Source organism: Calonectris borealis, chromosome 6, assembly GCF_964195595.1.
Source record: "Calonectris borealis chromosome 6, bCalBor7.hap1.2, whole genome shotgun sequence".
In the NCBI taxonomy this organism is placed as follows: Eukaryota; Metazoa; Chordata; class Aves; order Procellariiformes; family Procellariidae; genus Calonectris; species Calonectris borealis.
Genome location: NC_134317.1, coordinates 16971841 through 16986422, shown reverse-complemented (window position 1 = coordinate 16986422; position 14582 = coordinate 16971841). Strand labels below are relative to the sequence as shown.

Below are 14582 nucleotides of genomic sequence, written 5' to 3'. Positions count from 1 at the left end.
GGCCCCTCCTGCCAACCCCCACCTCTGCTCCCAGCTGGGAAACACTGCCTTTGAGTGCTGGAAACGTTTCTGTCTGCACCTTATTATTGGCTTCCACTTATTGAACGTGCACGCGGCTCCCCCGGTTCCCCACCCTGCTGCCCTCGGTCCTGGCTGGGAGTCACTTGAAGGTACTATGGCAAATGGGAACCCCCAAATCCTGCAGTACCATCATTTTCCACTCCCCTCCATTGCTGAGCTGATGGTACCGGGCATGAAGCAGCTCTTGAGCTGTTGTTGCACTTTTGGAAGGAGCATCTCACTGCTGTAAGGCTGCGAACAGCACCTGGCCATTTTCTCGTTCGTGAAGAAAGTGGGAAGATGAGGCAAATATTACAGAATAAAGATTTTCTCAGCTCTTATGTTGAAGGGTTTTCTGCTTTCTCAGGGGGAAAAAAAAGAAAAAAGAAAAAAGTCTATTGCTCTGTTTGTTTCACTATCTTTAAAAGTGGGATCTATCATCTGGAGAGTCAAACCAGCATCCATTTCTGTGGATTTTCCCTGGCTGCTCGTCGGCGGCGGATGGCATAATGTTTTCTGAAATGGCCATTAGCTGAGTTTCTTTATGAACAGCTTTCCAGGGAAGTAGCTGCAAAGTTCAATTTGCTGAATTATGAGCACATCTCTGATAAGAATTGCATTATATGGTACTTGCATGCTGAAAGCATTAACTTTATACTTTGAACTTTTAAAATACGCATTGATGGATCTGATGAGGACTGAAGAAGTAGAAAGGTGAAGGTCCCCAAGGATTAGAGGTAATAAAGAATAATTGCTATCTTTTTTTTTTCCATGAAAAAGCAGCAGTATGTTTAGAAGAATTCTATTTAGCTGAGGCTTTTTCACTAGAAAAAGCCATTTGTACAAAAAAAAAAAAAGTAATGGAAAACCTCTTTAATTGGTTGAAAATTTATTACAACAAGCCAAAACTTAAGGGCACTTGATTTGTGCTGAAGAGCTCTTTGGCTTCAGGGAGTTGCATCAGATTTACCCCATCATCCTAGGGAGCAAAATTGAGCTCGCTTTTGTATCTCGCACAGAATAAATCTAAGTATTGTCTGAAATACTTTTATTTTTTAATTAAGAAGAACCAGAGTGAAACAACAGTGGATTTCTCATTCAGAAGAGACTAGATCATTCTACCTCACAAAATGGATGTGGTCTACAGTAAATGTCCAGAAGTTTAAAGCCTCGATACTTTGGGTGAAAGCCCAAGAACTACAGACTAGGACACTTCTTCTCTGGGATGCTAAGACAGCTCTGCTCTGTATTCAGGACAAGCCTGGAGCTGAACTCGCTGTAACACCCAAGTGCTCAGGGATATTCAGGTATCTTGATTTCACATGCACAGCGCTGTGATTTCTATGCACCGAAGGCTCTTCACTTAATTGGTGCTATTATCACACCTGATGAGGCACAGCAGGTGATATTTGAGATGCTTGCCTTTTGATTCCTTGCAACTGAGCAACATTTAGTAAGAATTACTTAAATCAGCTAATCAAAAACATGTTCAACAACATTAGGATGAAGTGGGCTCTAGAACACCTAAGCAAAGTTATTTTTCTTGTGGAAATCCTTCTGTAGAGAGAAAAGCAAATAAATCCCAATGTGATCTATATATTGTAAGCTCTCTGCTCCTTGGGCTATTGATAAGTAGTTCCTGAAAATCCTTTGTTATTCCGTATTTCAGGCAAGGTTCGACTTTGTTCTGGTGGAAGAGGTTTTCACAAACCTTTCCTACTTGAATTTCGGTGGCATAGCTGAATCTGGCCACGAGCCTGTGTGATAGCTGCCAGAGCAAGGGCACGCAGTGGTGCAGCTGGGCTGTGGCTGGAATCCGCGAACACATCCGAGCACAGCCGGGACAGCCTGGTCTCTGCCTCCCCATGCCAGGGAAATGGGGTAGTGGGGCCGTTTGCAGGTGTCATTTTGATGGTGGTGCGTGTAGGCAGTGGCATGGTCCTTTGCAGCATTGGTCCACCAGTTGCCGTTTCTATTGAATAGGCATTGAGCCCTGGTCCTTGAAACCAGGTTTGCATCGCCTAGGAAGGGTGTTCTCCAACTTCAGGAAATTAATTTGCATGGAGTTTGGCTACCCAAAAGTGCTGATGCTGAAAGGACAAGACAGTGGAGCTGTAAAGGGGCAAAGTACGAAGCTTGGTGCAGTGGGCAGAGCAGGGGACAATTTATCTCCAACCCCCAGTCACTTGGGAGCTGGGCGAGCTCCTCCCATCCACGTAGAGGGGACCACAACACTTCATTCTGCAGAGCTGTGAGGGCCTGATCGGGTACAGGGGGGAGACACCACCTAACTGCCCGACTCTGCAAACCAAGGGCTTCCGTTTTGCTGAGAAACAAAGCCAGAGACACCGCTGGCACAAACTGCTGGAGAAAAACCCCTGCAGAAAGTCAAGGCACGTGTTTCCTCCTCTCTGAAGTTGGCAGAGCCCTTCTGCTGTATTGCACAGTGCAGAATGGCCCAGACTGCTGGGCACGGGGCAGGATCAGTCCCGGCTTCTTCTTCTTGGGTTCAGTGGTGGCCGCAACAGCATGGCAGGAGCGCTTGCAGGTCCCTGTGCGTGCTGTGTTGTTCGCTCTGAGGACAACTGATGGGTCAGGATTCCTGTTCAGAGGAATCTCCTCCCAGAAGGGTCCGTCTGTTGGCAAGACCCGCACACAGGGATGGAGCTCAGCATCTTCCCTCTCAGTCAAAGGGACCCTTAGGGACTGTTCCCCCCTCTCACTACCCCAGCAGTGGCTGTCCCAGGTGAGAACCAGTCCCCAGCATCCCTTTCCATGCTGTCCCCCTTTCATAGCCGAGTGGGACTTACATCGTAGGGCTCCCTGCCATTCAACTTTCACTGGCCTGAAACCAAGTGTTAAAATCCTCCGTAGCTCCTTGCACAAAAAAACCCCTGTGATTCTCTGTTTCTCACAAAAATGTATGCTTTCTTCTCCTTTAAAGTACTTTCCCTTAAAGGAGATTGATGTTAAGCCATGAGACACCTGGTCCTACCTGTACCAGCTCCCTTTGGCCTTTACCAGTGGTGTCAGGGATGCGCCCAAGCTGATGGATTGTGCCTGCCTGTGGGCAAACACATGGGCAGGTACTGTCAGCTAAATATTGAAACAGCCCTAGCCTAGATTAAGCCCTTTTTTCCTTTTTTTTAATGGGACGGGGTAGGGCCATGTCTAAATATTTCACATTAAACTCCGCAACATTCCTGCTTTGCTTTTCTGTTTCTGAGGCATTGCGCAAACGTGTCCCAGCTCCCTGACTGCTCACATGAAGCTCCGGGGAGCCGCATTCAATCACCGTCCCCTGGAAGTCGGTGAAGGAGCGAGGGCAGAGCCGTGCCACGGAGCCACCACTCCAGACTGCTCCGAGGATGAGTCACCGAGGCGAAGGCTCCTGTCTGAGGGAGGCAGAGCCACCGCTCTCTAACGTGCTGGGCTTTCTGCACCGAGGGCTGCTCAAGCCTCTTCCTCCTTCTTTCTTTTCTTCCTGAGTTTTTATTCCTCATCTTCATTTCTCTCTTGCCCACCCTCCTGCCCTGCAGAGCTCTTTAAGGTTTTAGCAATTAAAGGGGGGGGAAAAAGCCATCCTTATTCTGCTCCCTGGTGGGGCCAAGAGCTGATCTGCGGCAGAAGAGACCCGTCCCTGCTCCTGCCCGGCTGAGTCCGTTGCACCATTGCTTACCCTGTGGGAAAGGGGGAGTACGGAGGTTGCTCTCAGACTTTTTTGACGTGGCACCCACCCCTGTTAATAAGCGGTGGGGATCCCACGGGGGCACACGGGCAGCACTGTGGGGGTCTTACTTTTGAACATCCCGCTCAGAGGTGGCAGAGGTGGAGCAGGGCAATTTGGTGAAGAGGGCGACCAACGCCGTGGTGCGGGTCAGGGCCCTTTTGGGGTTTCCTGTGCTCCCTGCCCTCCACACAGATGTGGCTGCAGCCTTTCATATTTTCATCAGAGAGGTGTGGAAAAAGCCTGAGCAGCGTGGTGCTCCTTGCAGGTGCCGCGGCAGCAGCCTCCGTGGGTGGAAAGGTAATTTGTGCTGTTTTCGGAGGATCGGGAGCTCTGTAGACGTGATGGCTTTTCAGACAGGACTCCCTCTGGACAAACATTGGGTCTCAGCTCAGGACCGTGTGAGACATATCCCTCTCCTGACCAGCACCCACGTCTCCAGACACCCCCAAAACACGCCTGACAGTCCTGGGGGGGTGCATGGTGATTTTGCTGGGTGCATTAAAGCCGAGCTGCCTTTCTGCTCGCACCCAGCCTGTAGGCAGAGGGATGCCTGTGTTTTGTTGCTAGATTAGTCATCGCCCTGTCGGAGAGAAGTGCCCTGTTCGCAGGACTGCCGGAACAGCTAATACCCATCAAAAATTGCTGAAAACCATGAAAAAACAGAACTGTGCCCCCCCTGCACCCATCTCAGAGCCCCCAGGCACCGTGCCTGCCTGTGGCTGCTCACTCGTGCCGCCGTGGGGATAAGGAGCCCGGGAGAGGGACCCACACCTCTACCATGCCAGAGCCCCACAGAGATGTGGTCCTGCCCCAGGGAGCTCCCAGGCCTAGATCCCACACCAAAAACTTCAGCCAGGCAACCACAGGCTTAAAGCCACGGCTGAGCAATAGAAATAATTGTCCAGAGCTGGATTTTTCTCCAGTCCTTTACGGGGCTGCGTTTTCTCTTGCTGCTGGGGTAGGGGGTGCTCATTGCACCCACGGCACACGGATCTTGGCTGGCATGGGGCAGCACTGCCTCTGCACGCCACAGGGATGCCCAGTCTTGGTCACAGAGGTGGCATGGCAGCAGTGGTGGCACCTGGGGGTGAGAAGGGAGCTGCAAGGAGTCTGGGCGATTTCTTTTTATAATCACTCGCATAGGTTTTCCCATAGGTTCCCCAGGTTTTAAGGAGCTGCCCAGTCAGGGGATCCCCCCCCAAGGAAAGTTGGCAAATTGCTGCCAAGATGGAGATTGGGGTAAGCACCCAGCTCTGCCAGGGTGCCTGGGGAGATGCCACCTCACCACAGGGCCCCGTACATAACTCTGCTGACACCACAGGAGACATAAGCCCACTCCTTGCTGGGTCCACGCTCTGCATCAATCTCCCACAATGCTGGAGAATTTTCTTGCAATACATACATATATATATATATATATTTTCATAGATACTTATTTCATATCCCTTGTTGTCTGTTGCTGGCTGGCACAGCACTCGCACATGGGAGGGTACTCACGGGAAACATTTGAGATGTGATAGTAATGTGTGTGTTTAGGTTTAAAAGCATGGAGGGGCAGTTCCAGTAAGTGTGTGTGAAGACAGAGTGATCATTAGTACCTGTTTATTGAAGTTTACCAGCTCTGTAACAATGGGTTTCTCTTTGCCATCGGATTTAATTCCTCTGTAATTATGTTCCTAATATAGAAATCATTTGGCATTTATTTGCCATAATAAAACTTCCCATCGCATTTAAATTCAATGTGAAGATTTAAGTGTATTTAGGAGACTCAGTTGAAGACCTGAAATTAAATATTCCTGGTTTCCTTTTCCAAACAAGACAAACTCAGATAAATGCAGTCAGATCCATGCGTGCAGCTACTCCTGTGAGCAGTGGCAGCTGCATGTGCATACCCAGAGAGAGATGGTAGCCCTTGTGATGTAGACGACTCTCTCAGCTTCTTCTCCTGTCCCACTCTGGCCTGGGGCACTGGTCCTGCGGGTGATGCTAACGACTGATGCTACTTTGTACACCTGAGCGGGGAAAACACACAGTTGAGGAAATACTGCAGGTGTTAAGATCACCATCAGCCATCCTGGTTTGCTCTACAGCTTGCACTGGTTTTCAAAATGTTTGCTTTAACAGTTGTGGTAGCAGGATGTCGCTAATGTGGCTCTTTCCAGCTGAGCCGGTGCTCAGGAGCAGCCCGGGCAGCAGATGTAGGTCAGCACAGCCGGAGCTGGGAGAGCCCAGAAGACCAGTCCTGGCCCAATGACACCATCGTCCCCAGCCATGTTCAAAGGAGACACCGGGTGGGCAAATTTGCTATACTTAATTTATAGTTAAAAGAACAGGGCTGGGAAACACATCCCATGATCACCTGCTGGCGGGTGAGCAGCTGCAGCTGTGGTAACAATATGTGGATGGGCTCCCAGCACTGATAAATGATGGATAAAATGGCCGTGCTGGCACTGACACCAGCACGTAACAGTGGTCACGCTGCTCCCGACGTCATTATTTTCTCCCTAGATATACCGAGAATCAGAAGCGCTGGCAATAATTTTTTTTCCATCCTTTCTCAGAACTCCTCCCAGTAGGCTTAAAATAGCAGGGCCCAGATAATCATTCACCACTTTGACGTATTGCAAGAGGCACAGACTGGGAATTCATAAGGAGAGGACAGAGCTGGAGCAGACCCGCACTCCCGGTTCGTCTCCAGCAGTACCGTCCTCCTCAGGGTAAAGCCAGTTCGGCCTGGCCTTGCCGCTGCTGCTCCTAGAGACAAGCTCCCATCACAGCCAGAAATAGGGAAGAATATTATACATAATTGCTTAAGATATTACTCTTCCCAGAAGTAGAGAAGAGTAATAATATATAGGGAAGAGTATTTCATCCATATGTTGAGAGGGTTATGGCTGAAGCCAGGGCCACCCTTCCCATTTTGTTAACTCTGGTTTTCCATCTTTGACATGAACCCTAATTTAGACTTGGATAACAACAAAAAAAAAAGGCAGGTGCCCTGAGTCCTAAGCCCACTTGGTTGTTTCAGGGGAACAAGATGGTACTGAGCAAGTTGCTGATAAAGCAGAAATGCTGCGTAGGCTGATCTGAGTGACGGGTTGTAACTCTACAAAAGAAAATTGCAAAAATAAGTGTTGGGAAGTAGACCCTTCAGAGGGTCTTTGGAGAGCAGTCCCCAAAGGGAATTGGTGGGAACGCTGTTGTTTGAAGCACTGAAGAATATGCTGTGCAGAGCTGACTTCTACAAACCTACAGAAACAGGCGTGGAGATTTAATTTCCATCTCTAATTGCTGTGATCTGCCCCTCATTTTGGGCTTGCTTTTGTGTGCGTGTAGCTTTTAGCAGAGGTCTCTGCGCAGCAAATCCTTCATGCGTATCACAGCCGATGGACTGCTCCTGAGCTCGCTGTACAGCCAGCGATGGGACTCCTTCTCCTTTGCTGTACAAAGGATTTATTCCTTTAATATGCCCCTGGTGTTTATTTTTCTGCTGGTACAGGAGGGCGTGTGCGCGTGTGTGCATGTGGCAGTGTTTCATGAATGCCTGCTGTGGACAGAATTGGGCTTCACAGTATGCAAAAATAGCTGTGCGCCACATGCAAGGATATAATATTTCGTATGGCTGGAGAAAATGTGATAAATCAGGTTTTTGCTAGACTTGCAAAAATCAAGAAACTGGGGGATTCATCTCCACAGTTGAGTCCCGAGCTCTTACAGGAGCCGGCAGGACTGTCTGGGTTGGAGCACCCCATTAGGGAAGGGGGACCAGGTCCCCACGGCAGTGTAGGATGTTTATGGACATCTCTTGGCTCTGAAGAGACAAGCTCAGATTTTTTAGACTCCTTTATTACAGAGTCCAAGAAGCCAACGTGAGTCCGGGCTGCAGCTACAGATTTTCTCCTCTGCCTTTGCCTGGAGGTTGTTGCTCTTAGTTTCTGCTCCATTCTGCCCTGTTCCTGATCCCTCATCACCAGTGCCTCCAGCTGCTCATTAGATAAAACCCAGGCCCCTCACTCTCCCTTTTGAGCCCTGCAGGAGACCCCGGTGTGCAGCGAGGTGGAAAGGCAGGGATGCTGTAGAGCTGGGAGATTTCTGCGTTACCTGCTTAGTGCTGGGATCATGCTTGTGCACTGAGGAGTGAAGCTGTTGAGAAAATAAAGTACCAGGGACTGAAATGAGGAGGGTAGACCAGAGGCACGGAGCAGCAGTCCTTGCACCAGGCTAGCTCTTGGTGTAGAAGAGGTTTGGTGAGCGGGGACACGGAGGAGCTGTGCTAAGCCCTGATCCCTCTCCTTTTGCACCCTGGCTGGCAGTACGTGCTCATGTGGTTCCTTATCACACCTGTGCTTTCCCACCCCAGTCCCAGCAAGGGGCACAGATATGCACAGCTGAACCTGAGCCCCTCAAACTGCACCTCACACGAGGAGTTTGAATGCCAAATGTCAGCGCTCCTTCCCACACGCACCTTCTTCCCATCTAATCCTTCCCTGCTTCCCTTCTCCTGGCTTCTCCTGTCACACCTTTCCAGGTGAAAAAGGTTCACGGATCCTCCTTGCTCCCCCTCTGTGTGTAAGGAAAACCAATGACAGGTGGAGCTGACCTTGTTTTGTAACATAAACAGTTATTTACAGTTTTGCTAAAATTTCATGGAAGATTACATTTTTAGGTCACCTAGCTGAAGCAAATAAAATTATTAAGATGTTTGCATTAGGTTTCGTTAAAAAAAGTATCACTCTTGCCCAGTGTGGTGCTCGGTTCCTCAGGTCCTGAGACCTGAGGTGGTACCCTGAAAGCTAAGGCAGTTTCCCACCAGGGTTAGCAAGAGCAGGATCCGGTTTCCTACCCCCGGCAGCTGGGATGGATGTCTTTTACTGTGTCCAGCAGCCTCAGACACCAGGGTCTGTTATCTTTGTACTACATTGGTGGTAACGATGGAGCTGATGTAGAGGTATAAGAGGAAATATCCTCTCCTCAACACTGAAAGTATGATGCCAGCCTTTCCCATCCCGAAGATATTCTCATTCTGCCTTTAAAAGCTTTTAAATCTTGGAGCACAGCTAAGTACACAATTGGGGTCTACGCTGTGGCTTTTAAACACTAAAAGGTGGGGAGTAAAATGTAATGGATCTGTTCTTCCCTAAATAAGCGACGGCAAATGACTGTAAAATGAGCTCCTGAGCTTGTGTGTGCAGAGGGGAATTTAGTCCCATGGTGAACAGGACGATAGCAGGTGGATCAGAATAATATTGAGGTTTCCTGGATACCCCTGTTTAAAGCTACACTAGAAAGAAGGAAGCAAGCCAGGAGGATCAGTGTTTCAGCTACCACTCATAAATGTCTGCATGTCACAAGCCAGAACACAATTTGTTCTCCATCTTGCTTGCTTCTAGGGTGGAAATAGCCTAGAAGCTTCTAGGGCTACAGGCTATCCATCAGTATGACTCACTTTTGGGACAGACTGTCTGGAGCAAGTGGACGGGGGGTGAAATTTGAGGACCTTTTCCCTGCTGGGCTATGGGTACGCAAAGACCTGGACCCAAAGCACGCACCTGCAACCCATGGTCAGGTTCATCCCTCCCGGTCCGAGAGCGTTGGGAAGGAGAGACCTATGTCTAGCATTGCAAACACCCACTGCCTGGCCAGTCCTGGGAGGTACCACATGGGCCCAGGCCACCTCCCGGAGAGGAGCAGCACCTCCACGGCTGGCACAAACCAGCCTGTGCAGAAAGCCCAAGGGCCACCATGTCTGTGCTCCCCCTCCTGCCCGGCTGGGCTCCAGGAAGCTGCCCCGTGCTGAGCGGGACACCAGCCTGCAGCAGAGGTTCTCGCAGCTATCCCCACCATCAATCTCACTTTCTAAAAAAGATAGCAGAGAGACAGAAACCTGAGCAGTGAAACAGTGGCATCTGGTTGCCAACAGAGCTGTCCCCACTCGTTGTGGTCTAGTGTAGGTGCTCTGGTGTCTAGTAAGCGCTGTGCTCATCTAACTTTTCCTTCAGCGGTGATATTAGGTGTTTTTAATCTACCCAGCTGTCTCTTTCCACAAAAAATTGTAGGGCCCAAATATTTGAGACCGTTACATCCCTGTCAAACTCTGTTCACATCAGCCAAGAATTATTAGAGGGAAAAATGAAGGAGGCAGCATGATTACCTAAGCCAAACCAGGAAAAAAGGAACAAAGAGCAAATAGGTGGATCTTGGAGCTTCTGCCATGCCACGCCGTGCCGTGCTCAGGCCCTGTGGGAGGAGGGGACCCTTGCTGATGCTGTCTCTCTTTTTCAGGGGGAGTTGCTGAGCCCATGTCGATGCGACGGATCGGTGAAGTGCACGCACCAGCCATGTCTGATCAAATGGATTAGCGAGAGAGGCTGCTGGAGCTGTGAGCTGTGTTACTACAAGTATCACGTCATTGCCATAAGCACAAAGAACCCTCTGCAGGTAAAGGTACTAGAGACATTTCAAAGTCTATTTATTCTCGTTTCTATTTTTGTTTCTGGGAGCCAGTGGATTTTACCTGCGTGGGTTTTCCTTCCCTGTGCACAGTGATCTATATGTCTGAGACACTTAGAAAGGGTTGTCGGGGGCTTGTCCAAAGAGGCCCCATGTTCTGCTCGGCGGTACCAGGGGCATTCCTCGGATGTCTGCTATTTCCGTCTTTTGACAATTCCCACATTCATTTTCCTCCTTTTGAAAACACCAGTGTGACCATGATAGTGCTGTAACACCTCACAGCCCTTCAAAGGTGTTCATCCACTGGAGACCGCAGGTATGCCACTGTCCCCAGAGGCAGGTGGGGACAAAGGAGTTAGGGGATTTGCTGCAACAGGGCACACAGTCTGTGGCAGAGCAGTATCCTGAGACCCCGTGTGTCTGGAGTTGTGCCATTAACCCCGATCTCCTGCTGGGCCTTCTCTGCGTTGGCATGAGGGACGGAGCAGGTAGATGGAGGGGTCTTACAGCTCTCCACTCTGAACCTGCCATCGTTTTCACTTTACTGCTCCCCCATGATCAAATACGTCCTGGCACGGCTCAAGGGGTGTTGGTTCTGATGCTCTTGGTCTCTCTAACCCTGGTTCTCGGGGGACATTTGCAGATGTGCACACAACAGGTAAAGCACATCTTGATGTAAGTGGCTGTGAAAGGCATCAGAGGACCCACCTTTTTCCTCTTCCGAGTTCAAAAGCACTGTGGTTTAATAAGCCCCACTGCAGGCTGGTAATTGAAGTCAAGATTCAGAATGGGAAAACTGTGTGACACTTAAAAAAAGGGATAAATTATCCTTAATAGCTATTGATTCATTGCGGGGGCAACACCTGAAGATGGACTAATTGCTGCATGCCTTTGCTGAGCACCATTAGTGCCTCAGACGTAAGGAAGCGCATTATATCCAGGGATTACTGCTTAATTAGCATCATCTGGACTGGAGAGACATTACAGCAGCATGCTGTGGTTTAGAGACCAGGGCAATGTCTATAAGTATGTTGGTCTGTCCAGGACCTGGCTTTAGCTCTCTGCTGGTTGCTCTGCTCTCTAACAGGAGGCAAAGACTTTGCCAGTGATGGTGCCCAGTTGTACGGGGGTGGAGGGAATGCAAGCTCCTGCTCTCTCCTCCAAACTGCAGTCTCTGTGTGTCTTTTTGCAGGCCTGAGGTCACTAACCACAGTGAGGAAACAGGGACAGCCCTTTAGGACTCCAGACTTAAATGAAGTAGTGAAATTAGTGGGGCATCGTGGGGAAATTTTGCTGGGGGGAAGAAAAAAGCCTGCCTGCTCTCTGCAAGTCCCTTCAGCTTCTGATTCAATTTTCCATGTGCCGTGGGCTGGAGAGATCAGTAGTTTCATCCCAAGCCCCGGACCCAGGGTGTTTTAATTTCTTGGCTCTAGTAACTCAGAGCAGATTGAAACACAGGAGGGGAGATGTGGACAAAGCAGCATTTGTTTATTTCTGGAAAGCTGGTCCATGAGTGCCTTAATGCTTCCTGTGCCTCAGATCAGGGGTGCGATGCTGAGCAGCATTGAATGTTTGTGGGTGCAGATTTGCAAGCGTGTGTGTAGCCAGCACTGCCTTTAATGAATGACATCCAAAAGCTCTACACCTTCAGGTGGCTCAGGGCAACGGGTCAGTGACTTTCCTCCTGCTCCTCGGCTAAAATTCGTTGGAGCTATTCACAAACAAGCTCCTCTCCCACACACGTTTCAAAAGCCTGTGCAAAGCATTGCTCTTTCTGGGGTCCCCTGTTAGAAAGCGGCCTGATCTGCTGGCCTTTGCCACGAGCACAAAAGCTGAGTGGCAGGAGCAACTGAGTTAGAGAGCTGAGCTCCAGGAGCGAGGGTCCCAGAGGACCGTGCAGACCCCGGGCTCAGCGGCTTCACATTGCTGGCTTAGACTTCACAGCACTTCTCGCAGAAGCACTGGGAGATTTGGAGGGTGGGAAGAAGCAACTGGAGTGAAAAGCCCCTTGGGAATAAATGCGGTGTGTGTGGAGTTACAGCTGCGTGCCCGGGTGCCCTGTCTGGTGCCAGCACAAAGGCACTTCTGGGAAGCAGACGCTACACTAGCACTAGTATGTGAAATCCCATGGGAAGTGGCTGATGCACCAGGCCTGGACTTCCCACGAGGGCTAAGGGCTCGGCCCCCCATAACCCATCACCACGCACGCCATCGGGGTTTCCCTAGTTCCTCAGTGGCTCTCACCATCCTCTGACGCTGGGAAAGGGAGGCAGGGAGGACCCAGGGGCTGCGATTCCTTGACACTATGTGCCATAACAATGTGTCACGGGGCGTGCAGGCGGGAAGAGCATCCATTCTGCTCGGACTTCACCCCACACGTGGCTAACAGGGGCCACCCGGACATACAAGCATGTCTCTAAGTAAAGCAATAGTCCTTGATCTTTCTTCTCGGGGTCTGCTGGAATTTCTGCCCAGCTTTATTCTTACTAGAAAGCTCTGAATTTCTCAAGCACAGGTTTTGGAGGGCAAATGCTGTAGGAAGTCGTGGTTGCCTCTTTATTCCAGACCAACCGTAATACAGGCAAGGACCACACAAACCTCACCTCCTTGTCAAATGAAACCTGTTTGGGTGATGCTCTGAGCCTGGCTAGATTTTAACCAGCAACGTACCCTACTTATCCCCTGCGACTATCCCTGTGTGACACACTCTCATGTGACAGACTGCTGGAAAGCCAAACCCAGGTAGCTGGCAAGCCCTGGGCTCCCTGAAGCATGTCCAACTGGTCCGAGCAGAGCAGCACACCTGACACCCACATGTTCCCTGGGATCTGCATGTTTCTCTGCCCATTTTGACATCTGCTGCACATTTTTTGGAGTGCCTAGGAGCACGGCACGGGCCAGATGTGTGTGGAGACTCGTGGTGTGGGCAGAGAAGTTACAGCCAGGGAAATATGGTTCATGCATAATTAACACAGACTCCTTCCAGCCTCCAGGCTGTTATGATGTCTCATACCAGAGAGAGGCCTTTAGCCTGGTATTTTGGCAGAATGAGTCTCTATAAATTAACCCTCCCCCCTATCCCCGGATTGCAGGCATTTAAGAGCAAAGGTCTTAAAGCAGCAACACTGCAAACCTGCTGAGACTGGGGGATTAAAGTTGTTGGACAACACGGCAAGTGTCCTGCCAAGCAGCAGTCAGGCAGTAAATGAGCAAAAATATCCCACCATCCCAAATGAGCAACCAGAAGATCCAGAGCTTTTGTCCGTCCATCCATCCATCCATCCATCTACCCATCTATCCTGCTGCTCTCCAGTCTGCCAGTCACTGAGACAGGAGTCATGGGCATGGAGGCTTTAAGTGCTCCTCTCCATTGCAATATTTGTGCAAAGTCTATGATTTTAAAAAGGCCCTGAAGACACAGGCGTTTAGAAGCACGTGATAGTACTGCAGGCACCCTGGTGCTGATACCTAGTGGAGTAAGTATCTACTGTGATTGGACTCTGCAGTGGATTTCATCTATACAGCTCCTTTGTAGCCGCTCCTGAGCCACATCCACTCTGATGCTCTGATTTTAGCAAATAGAAAATCTGTCTGAACCAACCTACCCAGACCTACATCTGTCTGCAGTCTCGGGGAGTTCAACTCTGCTTTGCAGTTGTTATCTCTGACTCTTCCTGCATTTTGGGTTGTTTCATCTCCAAAGATCCTCAGTTATCCAGTGCTGGGGTTGGGATTCAGTCCCAGTTCTCATCTGGCTCTATTTTGACTGTGGTGATGCTGTGTTCTCTGACGAGTGATTGTTCATATGGCCTCTTCATCAGGACGCTCACATCTGCAAGAAAAGTGGCCGAAGTTCCAGAGTGTTTGAACTTCAGCCTGAGCTCCTGAGCTTAAAAAAGCTTGAGGCAAGTTCACTGGTGTCTCTTGGTTGTCCCAACTTGCTGAATCACTTGTGTTGAGTATGAGCTTTGGCTGGTCCCTGCTGAGCTCCAGCTGCAGCCTGCAGCCTGCAGCCAATGGGTGCAATCACAGCAAGAGGGACTTCATGGCCTGTGCCGTATAACGGGGGCTTTCTAGGATACCAATACTGTAGCCTGTGTCTTACCAGATGCTCTGGCACATGGAGGAGAGGGGATTTCATCACTGCGTATTTCCCTTACACGGCCCTAGTGGACCCTCCTTCCTCCCTGCTGCCTTTCCAGTGTCTGAATAAGCCACAGCATCTGTCAATGTGCAGCAGAGAAGCTATCACAGCAGTGGCATGACTTTGCTTGGTGAATTTATAAAAACAAAAGCCATCCTCCAAAAGATAATTGAGGAGGATGACCAGCGCCTCGGGACA

At 49.9% G+C, this 14582-nt stretch overlaps 1 protein-coding gene across 1 annotated transcript in view; it reads left to right on the top strand.

Annotated features, from left to right (window-relative positions):
* MARCHF4 (membrane associated ring-CH-type finger 4) overlaps window positions 1–14582 on the top strand; it is a 107723-nt gene that overhangs the window by 67455 nt on the left and 25686 nt on the right. Inside the window, exon 2 of the mRNA XM_075152938.1 lies at window positions 10073–10228. Coding sequence (XP_075009039.1) covers window positions 10073–10228 — 156 coding nt within the window. The remainder of the gene's footprint in view (window positions 1–10072; window positions 10229–14582) is intronic.